This window comes from Arvicola amphibius, chromosome 4 (assembly GCF_903992535.2).
Source record: "Arvicola amphibius chromosome 4, mArvAmp1.2, whole genome shotgun sequence".
NCBI lineage: Eukaryota > Metazoa > Chordata > Mammalia > Rodentia > Cricetidae > Arvicola > Arvicola amphibius.
In genome coordinates this window covers 90,229,526-90,240,061 of record NC_052050.1, presented here as the reverse complement: position 1 = coordinate 90,240,061, position 10,536 = coordinate 90,229,526, and the positions used below count along the sequence as shown (strand labels likewise).

Genomic DNA, 10,536 nt, shown 5'->3' with positions numbered 1-10,536 from the left:
CCTGTTGGAGCCAGAGTCTCCTGTTGTCTGATGGAACAGCTTTTCCACAGCTCGAAGGATTGACAAGGGTGTCAAGTAGTGAGAGGGACCAAAGTCAGAAGGCCCAGGTTATTTGACCCTGAAGGACCCTTCCTGCCCTGCTTAGTTAGCCCCAGGCCTTTTTATCACTTTTCCTGGGATTTCTGTACAGGGTCACCCAGGCCACACCTGGGACCCACCCCAGCTGCCTCTAAGGACAAATGTAAGGAGTAAGGACACAGGGTCCTCAGATCATCCTCATCCCTGCCCCACCCCAGCTGCCTCTAAGGACAAATGTAAGGAGTAAGGACACAGGGTCCTCAGATCATCCTCATCCCTGCGCAGCTGCCGTTAACACCGAAGTTCCACCAGGGAAGCCATTTGTGAGCATGAATCTGGAGAGTCAGCATCTGTGCTCCTCTGTGTGATCAAGCAGTTTGTGTCCCCTTTGTCCCTCTTGTGGCCTCTCAAGAAAACCTGCGCTTTGCACACAGCTCCCAGCCCTTGCCACCAGCCTAGCACAAGGCATGGCACATGGAGTCATCAGCTCTGGCCCTGCAGAGAGAGACAGCAGGGAGGGCTGGCCCTTGCTACTGACTAGAGTCTTGGTGCTGGCTTGGTAAAGAATGGGTCTCCCCAGATGGACATGTTCAAATGACTCATTGTTCTTGCCAGAGTTCTGTCCACTTCCGGTGGGCAGAGTTCTGAGGCCTGATGTGTTTAGTGGGGTCATCCGAGAACTGGTAGCCAGGTGTGGCTGGGTCTAGACAAGCATTTGCTCTTCTTCCTCAGTGCTGGTGGTGGCAGTTCTAGGCTCGGGATAAGCTCAGGTCCTCTGGGGAGAGCCAACTGCATGGCTTGCTTGAAGAGACCCACTGGGGAGGTGTCTGGGCAACAAGGAGAGGCTGGGTGCCTGAGAGAGGGCCACTGTTGCCCCAGCACACACCTGACCCACCTACTTACTAGATCTCAGTCATCGGTGTCTCCTCCAGGGCCTGGGTGCCTCCACTCTGCAGTTCGGAGCCACCCTCGGCAGACCAACTGGCCAGCAGATCACTAAAATCTGGTGTGCCTGGATGCAGTAGGCCTAGTGGGTTGGGCACAGGCTCCTTCCAGAAGGATGGAGGCAATTTCCTTTGGGTCATGGGAGTTATGTGGCTATACTTCCTCTCTAGCCTCAGTCTTTGACAAGCTGACACTCTGGGCCTGGAGAACTGCCGGAGCCCATAATCAAAGAGCTCAGCCAGGGGGCCCAGTGGTGGCACCCTGTCTCCTCTATGGCCCAACCTGTGCATCTGACCCTCAGACCCCCCAGGCAAATTCACACTGAGCTCAGTAGCCTCCTCTTCCTCTGGGGGCCCATCCTGGGCCAAACATACCAGATCAGCATAGTACAGATCCCGGGCAGAGCAGCTGGCTAGTTGGCTGTCAGAATAGATGTCTTGGGCATCTGGGTCTTGCCCTGTGTCCTTGCGTCCAAAGTACCGCTGGATGTCGCCACTGATGAGCTCTGAGAAGCGCAGCAGCTGCATTGGGGTCTCCGGGCTGCTGGGACTCTGGGGGGCCACTCCTGAGCTCTGGGAATCTGGGCTGCAGCCCTGTGGCCCCTCATCTTGCAGCTCATGGTCTCCCTCTTCGTCTTCCTCCTCCTCTTCTTCCTCTTCGGAAGTTTCTGGAGCCTCCAGGTCTGTGGGCAGGAAGGACTGGTGTGATGGCAGGGGCAACCGGAAGTCACAGACAGACCGAATCACACCAGCAGCCATCTTGTTGAGGTCTCCAAAATTCAGGGTGGGGTGGTCCTGGAGTAGCAGACACAAGCTGGGAGGGAAGTAAAAGGACAGGTTGGCAAGTTAGGGCTGGCAGTGCCCACTGAATACAGCCCGAATGTATGGTCCTGAAAAAACTGTCTCGGCTCTTTCTTCTCTTGATCCCTGGGCCTCCTGAGCTCAGAGAAGACCTGCCTTAGTCAGAGAGGCGTACAGGATCCTCTTGTTAGGGCGGGGCCATCATGGTACAGAGGAACCATTAGAACCCACCACAGCTGTGATCAGGCAGGCCACAGAGTAGGGTAGGAGGCAGAAGACCTAGAGATTAGAACTGCCCAGGCGGGCAGGGACAGGCACTGGACAAGGGGTCTACTTTGTCCCAGCATGGATTCCGGTGGAGACAGGCCCAGGGCTCTGGCAGATACTGTCGGGAGCTTCAGGGGCTGTGGTGGCCAAAGAGCCCCACCTGGCCTGGTTCTTCCCTAGCTAGTCACCGCTCTGGAGTTCTGTTCGGAGGAGGGACATTTGGGGGTTTAGTTTTGTTTTTTGTTTTTTTTTTTTTTCTGCTTTGGTTTGGTTTTCTTTTGTCTTGAAATAGATTCTCTCATAGCCCTGGCTGTCCTGGAACTTGCTATGTAAACTGAATTGGCCTCAAACTCACAGAGGTCTGCCTGTCCCTGCTTCCAGAGTTCTGGGATTAAGGGCATGTATCACCATTTCTGGGAAGGGATTCTTATTTTTTAAGAAAAAGGTCTAGCTGGACAGTGATGATGTGTGCCTTTAATCCCAGCACTCGGGAGGCAGAGGCAGGTGGATATCTGTGAGTTTGAGACCAGCCTGGGCTACAGAGCAAGTTGCAGGACAGCCAGGGCAACACAGAGAAACCCTATCTAAAAAAAAACTAAAAAACAAAAAAGGGGGGAGGGAGGGAGGAGGGAGAGGAAGGGAAGGAAGGAAGGAGGGAGGGAGGAAGGAAGGAAGGGAGGAAGGAAGGAAGGAAAGAAGGAAGAAAGGAAAGAGAGGGGAAGGAAAAAGAAATGAAAGGAAGAGTCTCACTTGGAGAACCTGTGTTAGCCCTGCCTTAGCCTCCTGAAAGCAGAGATGAGAGGCATGAGCCACCACACCCAGCCCTGGGTTTTAATTTGGTACCTGACCACAATGTGAGTGCCCCCCTACCCAGACGTCCTGTGAAAGGTGGGAGGGACCACAGATTGCTGTGCAGGTACCCAAAGGCTCAAGGACAGCTATTGAGCATAAGGAAGAGGTGGGGGAGTAATGTGGCTCTTCCTGGCTGAATCTGGATCCTAGAGTCACCAGGCTCCTTCACAGAGATAGGGGAGCAAGTATCTACCTAAGTGTATCAGGAGATGATCGCTCTCTGAGAGGTCTGAGTAGGAATGTCCCTCGGTCAGAGCCCCTCCCTGCTATCCTGAAACCCTGAGTTTGGGCAGCAGAAACTGGCCACTAGCAGTGTCCTACATTGCTGGGTCCCTCTGTCTCAGGAGGTGTCCCGTGATCCTGACACTAGCCTTTGAGGATAACTGCTAATGGAGAGCTCAGTGCAGACATATTCCCTGTGGGAGGAATTCCCCCCTTATCCCTCACCATCCCAGGAGACTCCAACCCGTACACCCAGGCTCCTACCTGACGGGACTGCAGCGCTCAATCAGCAGGCCCCTCCACCTGGGGTGCAAGCATTTATAGCTGGGCTCCACAACTGCCTGAGGCTGGCAAATATTTGGCAACGGCATTGTCATCGCAGACTGGGCAAACAGATCCCGTTTGCTTTAGCGCCCAGCAACCAGAGCCCCGCGGGGGGAGTGCCCGCAGCCGCCTCACCTGCATGCAGCCTGCCTGGGGACCATGAAGTGTTTGCCTCAGGCCCAGCTGGCCCACACCCTGGACCCGAGGACCCTTATCTGTGCTGCTGATTAGGGCCCCATCCAAGCCTTGTCAAATAGGCGGAAAATTAAATTTCATGCTATTTTGAGTTCTGGAGTACGCCTCTCCAGAGGACATCCTGCCTGCAGTGCATTCTATAAACCATGCTCTGCAGCAACAGGACCTAGAGCAAGGGGAAGCTACTGAGACTATGCAACCACCCACCAGGTCCAAGATAGGAGCTAATACTTGCAGTCCTCATAATCCCTTCCAAGCTCCTCCAGCCTCTGGGCCTTATTTGTGCAACTGAGATCAACCGGCCCAGTAAGCACTGTGAGGAGGACTCTTGTGTGGTGGCTGCCACCTACTTGCCCAGAAACCAGTCTGTAATCATATAGTCAGTCCAATTGAACCCTGTGTCTTGAGCATCCAGAGAAGGCACCTCCCTTCTCTGCTTGTGAGCCTCCTGGCTGCTCCTACACCTCAGTGGAATTGGGGGACTCCATTGCCTGCCTGTCCTCTCTGGTCCTCCTAATGCCCTCGGCCTTTTTGGTGGTGTATTAGCTTCCTCTGGCTTCTTTAATTGCTGATCCCAAATTGGGTGGTTCAGGAGCAACAGGAAATTATTCTCTGTCCTCCTGGAGGCCAGAATCCAAACTGAGATGTGAGCCAGGCTGGTTTCCTGTGGGAAGTTGAGATCCCAGGGCTGCCAGCCTCTTGATGCTCTCTGTCTTGAAGCTGTCATCACCACCGGTGCTGTCATCTTCACACAGGCTTTTGCTTTTTGAAAAACCTCGGGACAAGGTCTTGCTATATGGCCTATGTTGGCCATAAACTGGTGGCCATCTGAGTGCTGGGATTGTGGGCATGCACCACCATGCGTGGCTGGCAACTCTTACAAGGGTGTTCACCCTGGCACCTGAGTCCCGCGTGTCCTCAGCTTCAGTAGTCATACCAACAAAGACTTTTCCAAATATCTCCACACCCTGTGGCGTAGGGTGGATGTGCATTTAGTGGGGACACTATTCTAGCTGATCCGGGTACCCTCTAGGAAGTATGTGACCCCGGGGCACTCAGTTGCCCTGAAGTCGCCTCCAGTAAATTCAGGTGTCATCAGCTATGACTCTGCTAGGGCTAGTTCCAAGGACAGGAAAGTGGCCAGCACAGCGATGCTTTCACTGCCTTGGGTCCAAAGCATTGGCTGATTGTCTCCAAGTTCAGCTCTTCACCTGGCCAGGCGGTTAAGAGAAATGGGGATACCATTTGCCTTCCCTGGGTCCTTCCTTGTTCCAAGACACCACTCCCACTTTGGGCAAAGACAGCACCTTGGTTTCAAGCTATTGTAACCCTCTTGGTACCCTTGGGGCCCTAATCTGCAGGTTGAGGTTATGTCCTCTGACACTCCAGAACACTGGCCTTCAGCCTTTTCCTGCGCCTGCACCCACACTTGATGACCTCAGTCAGTCTGTGACTCCTGGAGAGTAGGACATTAGGGGAACCAACCCTGAAGATAATGTACACCTGGTCACTGTAGTCAGGACCCTCGCCCAGCATAGGCAAACCACAGGGAAATGAAAGTCCTAAGGATGAGACCCTCTAAGGGCTGGGCTGAATTAGGGATGTGCTGAGCTTGGGAGATTGCTTGCCTAATGAGTCCAAAGCTCCGGGTTAGATCACCAATGCCATATAAACTGGGCCAGCAAGATCAAGGGCACATTAGGCTACATCAGACCCTGTGAGTAAACAACCTGTGGGCAAGACTGACACCTGGCATGAATGTCTGGAAAGCTGCCCACATCTAAAGACTGGGTTGTATGCCCAGAGCTAGGTCCTGGAGAAGGGCAGCATGGAGCAGGTCACCTATAGGCCTGGCAGGACACTGGAAGACTCAGGGAAGGCAATGGCATAGCTACTGCCAGTTATGACCTCTTCTTAGGCAGGAAACTTGGGCACAGCCCCAGTGAGTACCAGATGAGACTCCCCCCATGGAATGAAGTGTTTCTGGCTAGGTCCGGTTCTAGGTGTCCATGCTGCTCTGGACTTCACCCACTTCTGACTCTCTCAGACTCCAGGGTCTAAGAACACTCGCTAGTCTTGGCTGTGGGTGGCATGGCTTTAGCCTCAGTCAGCTTCCTTTTCACCCACCAAAGCCTAAACCCACAGGAGAACCAGGCATGGGGTTGGGGTATGTGTGTGCAGTTGATCCGAGATGAAGCCCTTACATCACCCTCTACTGCTGGAGGTGAGAAGAACGTGCTGACCCAGGGAAGGGATGGAAACAGGTGGGTGACCTAACAGTCACAGGTGGGCCTGGGGTCTGCAGCTGCATACCTGCACCTTGCGGGACAAGCAGGGAAGAGGTAGCCAGGGCCTCAGGGAGTTGGGTAGAGTACCCAGAAGGGCATGTGAGTTGTGGCCTGCATTCCACCCGACCAGCCCTGGAGACAGGGGAAGACATACTGAGGCTGTGGGTGCAGACTGCCACTGGCTCACTTGGTTAACCCTTGTGCTTTCTGAGCCTCAGGCTGGGGGCTTCAAGGAGAGGAAATGGGATACAATTTTGCCTGGAGAAGGGCCCACCTGTGTGATCAAAGATGACTTTGGAAGAGCTTGGTGTGAGGTAGGGCATGTAAATGGGCAAACTGAGGCAGGCAGAGTGTTCCAGCAGAGGAGAGAGTCTGAAGTCTCAGCCACTGCCAAGGAGTTAGAACCCCCAAGGTCATCCCAGAGAGGGTAGGTCAGACACACGCGGAGGCTAGCAGACGCTTCACTGTGGGTTTGAAGATAAAGGAACGGGGCCGTGAACTGAGAGATTCTGGGACTTTCAGAATCTGGGAAACAAGGAATCCAGTTTTTCTTGCAGTCTCTGGAATGTCACCTGACGCCTCAATTTCAGGCTGGTGAAACTCTCCTGGACTCCAAATTTAGGTGGATTCTTGGGACTCCCACCTAAGCCACACAGCTGACATCAAAAGCATTGGCACAGCAGGAACACCATAGTAAGAGTGGTGGGACCGAGTGGATTTCTCAGAACCTGTGACTCACAGCGTACTGGGAGCCCCAGTACCAATGTCCTAGTTGAGATCATGCTCAAGTGAGGCCAAGAACTCCAGAGTCGCCAAGCTGTGGTGGCGCACACCTTTAATCCAAGCACTCAGGAGGCAGAGACAGGTGGATCTCTCTGAGTTCAAGCCCAGCCTGATCTACAGAGTGAGTTCCAGGATAGCCAGGGCAACACAGAGAAACCCTGTCTCGAAAAACCGAAAAAGAGAACTGCAGAGTCAAAAACTGGCTGTGGTGGGGTCCATGCTTGTAATCTTATCTCTAGGGAGCCAGAGACAGGAGGACCCTGGGATTTAGCTAACTTAGTCTTTTTTGTGTGTTTTGTGGGGGTTTTGTTTTGGTTTTTGAGACAGGGTTCCTCTGTTTAACAATCCTAGCTGTCCTGGAACTCGCTTTAAAGATCAGGCTGGCCTCACATTCACAGAGATTCACCTGCCTCTGCCTCCAGATTACTTGGATTAAAGGTGTGTATCACCACTGCCCAGCTAACCTAGCCTTCTCGAGATTCACACCAGTATGGGATTGTCAGAAAATAAAAAGGTAAGGCTGGGTGTGGTGGCTCAAGACTTTCATTCCAGCACTTGGGAGGCAACGCCAGGCAGAACTTTTTGAGTTCATGCTAGCCTAGCATATGTAGTGAGTTTCAGGACAAGCCAGAACTACATAAAGAGACCCTGTTTCAAAAAAAATAAAATGAAAAAATCAAAATAAATGCAACAGTAAAATATCAAACAGTAAAAGTTAAAAAGTAAACAGCACCCGATAAACCTAAAGTTGTTCCCTCGCCTCTGCATACATGTGCACATTCACAGTGCCCTTCCCACATACATGCACACCCCACTACACATGCACATACATATCATACATACACGTATACAAGCTAGGATGGAAGATTGTAAAATGCGGAGAAGCCAGAGCAGATAGTTGTCTGTGAAGAGAAGCCTAAGAGGGGCCTATGGGGCTGGCAGAGGGTTGGGAGGCCCTAGGGAGGAAGTCAGAGAAGGTGCTTCTGCCCAAGGCCAAGCAGAAGGAATGGATCTCACAGGGAAGACTGAGCGTGCCAATGGAGGGAAGAACTGGAGACTTAAAGGGCATGGTTAGGGAGTCACCCCCTTTTCCACTGCTGAGTTGTGAGCCATGTTCACAGCAGACCAGGTAGGTATCCTGCACGCCGTAGCTGGACTCCAGCTTCTGTTTCTGGTTAGGCTTGGTTGGAGGACTCCGGATCAGTGGGTGGCACACTTTCCTAGCATGGTTGCCTCACAAGTCTAGCTGGCAGTTAGTGGGTGGACAAGGCCAGGCCAAGCCCCTGTCACCCTGGCCTAATCACCTGCCATTTGGAGACCCTGGAGAGGCCGGGGCTAAAGCATATGTCTTAGCATCTGCTCCATAACTGGGCTGTGTTTTGGGTTGGGCCCAGCAAATGTCTTTTCCCACTGTCCCCTGCCCCGCCAGTCCCCACCCACTGTCAGGCCTCAGACCTTGGGAGAGCAGGACTCTGCTCTTACAGAGACACAGACTGCCTGCCCCTGGCACCTGGTATCTATTTTCCTGGGAAAATCAATAGCTCCAATATGTCAGCTCTTAAGTGGAGCTACAATAAATTACCCTGCCATTAAGCATACTGACGGCTGCCGCCTCTGCCTCCCCATTAGGGAGACATTAGGCTTCCTGTGAAATTTCTCTGTGTGCTTTGCAATAATGAGGGCTGAGGTGTTGGTTTATGCCCCTGAGGGGCGAGGCAAAGGCTCCACACACAGTATGGTGGCATAGCACATCTTAGAGCTTCTACTATAGGGCTGCTGCTTCTCCAGCTTCATGGCCAGACTCCTGTAGCAGGACCTGCCTGAAAGAGTGGTTCCTCCAAAGAAGTGTGTTGGAGGATGGTTGCTCCAGGAACAGGCGGCTGAGGAATGGGGTCACTGCCCTGGACTAGAAGCCTGCAGGAGTAGGTAATGTGAAGGTGGTGTTTGTATCTGTGGCTGGGGTCTTGTGACTGAGCGCCATACACTTGGTGGCTTAGAACAGCAGACATGTGGGGCTGCAGAGCCAGCACAGCAGTTCAGAGTGCTCACGACTCTCACAGAAGACCTGGGTTCTGTTCCCAGCCTCCACATGGTGGCTGACAACCATTCCTCACTCCAGTTTCAGGGGACTCAGAATCCTCTTCTGGCTTCCATGGGCACCAGGCACACATGCAGTGCACATACATACATTCATTGCAAAACACATACACATAAAATAGACTTTTTTGGTTTTTTCAAGGCAGGGTTCTCTGTGTAGTCCTGGCTTTATGGGACTCACTATATAGATGAGGCTGGCCTTGAATTCACAGAGATCTGACTGTCTCTGCCTTCTGAGTGCTGGGGTTAAAGGGATGTACCATCACAGCCCAATTTAAAATTTTTAAAATTAAAAAAGAGGATGTATGGCCAGGTGGTGGTGGTGCATACCTTTAATCCCAGCATTTAGAAGGCAGAGGCAGATGGATCTCTGTGAGTTTGAGGCCAACCTGGTCTACAGAGTGAGTTCCAGGATAGCCAGGACCGTTTCACAAAGAAACTCTGTCTCGAAAAAAAGAAAAAAAAAGAGGATGTATTCCTAATGGTCTGGATTAAAGGTGTGCCACCACCGCCTGGCTTCCATAAACCTTTTTATGTGGCTGGTAAGGTTCAAACTGGGTCCTCATGCTTGCACGGCAAGGACTTTACAGACTGAGCTGTCCCCCCAGCTCTACGATGTCTACTTCTGTCTCTGTTCTGAGATAGTCACCGAGACTAAGATGGGCTCACCCCAGGGTGAAACTCTAACTCTTGCTCCACCTCCTTGCTTGGTCCCATGGGCAAGAAGGTGGAGCAGCTCGTTGTCTGGCTTCCCTGTAGAGATCCATCCAGGAGCCTGGCTCCATGGCTTCACACCTTAGGGCCTCTAGAGCTTTACTACCTTGGGGAGGCCACCCCATCCCACCCCTCAGCTTGCACATTACCTATAGTTAAGTCCCTAGGTGCTGCTAGGTCTTTGCCAAGAGAGTGGTGTCTTAGTGTGGGGTTCTGTGATGGAACAGGTGGGGTAGGACACAGGGAGGAGGACCTAGGCGGACAGGTGCCTCTGTTGACATAACAGCTCTTAGCCAGGGTCCTGGGTTGGGCCTCTCGGCGTGGGGAGGACTCACAGGTGTTACTGGGCTCCAACATCTCTGGTATTGCTCCTGCTCTAACACAGAGAGTGCCTTGGGCAAGAACATGAGTGTGAGGCTTTCCCCACTGCTAAGTGGGCACAGGAAAACAGCATACTTCAGGTCACAAGGAGGCTCTTGATTTTGTTCCATCCTGGGGTGGATTACAGCTCCCAGGACCCTCTTTTGCCCATAAAACAGTAAGTAATCAAAAGCTGAGGTCACCTTCAGCACCACAGACTGAGTGTGCTGCCCAAGGAGGGAGACCGTGAGCAAAGGGAGGACAAAACCAGGCCACAAGGTCCCAGCCTTCCTTATCCGGAGGGAACAAAGCAGGTAGGTTTACAGACGGCCCACTAACCTCTCGGTTGGAACAGGTGCAAATTTCCCTCCACCATCTGGATCTAACTTATTTCAGGTCCCTTTTTCCCTGGGTGGAGAAGTTTAAGTTCAACCCTCTAGCAGAGGAGCTTCAAGTGAAGACAGGTTAGTGGGCCTGAGTGTCTAGAGGTGATCTTCGTGTCTTCAGGAACTAGGTTGCTGCGCTTGAGGGGTTGTGGCTCTCCTTCTCTGCAGCTCAGTGAAGGCACCCTCCACCTCCTCGGGACTGCTGTGTAAGAATGGGCCTCCCAA

General features: G+C 52.7%; 1 protein-coding gene across 1 annotated transcript; it reads right to left on the bottom strand.

Annotated features, from left to right (window-relative positions):
• Positions 1-980: 980 nt before the first annotated feature.
• Percc1 (proline and glutamate rich with coiled coil 1) lies at positions 981-1,781 on the bottom strand. The gene has a single exon (XM_038325137.1). The coding sequence runs from the start codon at positions 1,779-1,781 to the stop codon at positions 981-983; it is 801 nt and encodes a 266-aa protein (XP_038181065.1).
• Between the last annotated feature and the right edge of the window lie 8,755 nt (positions 1,782-10,536).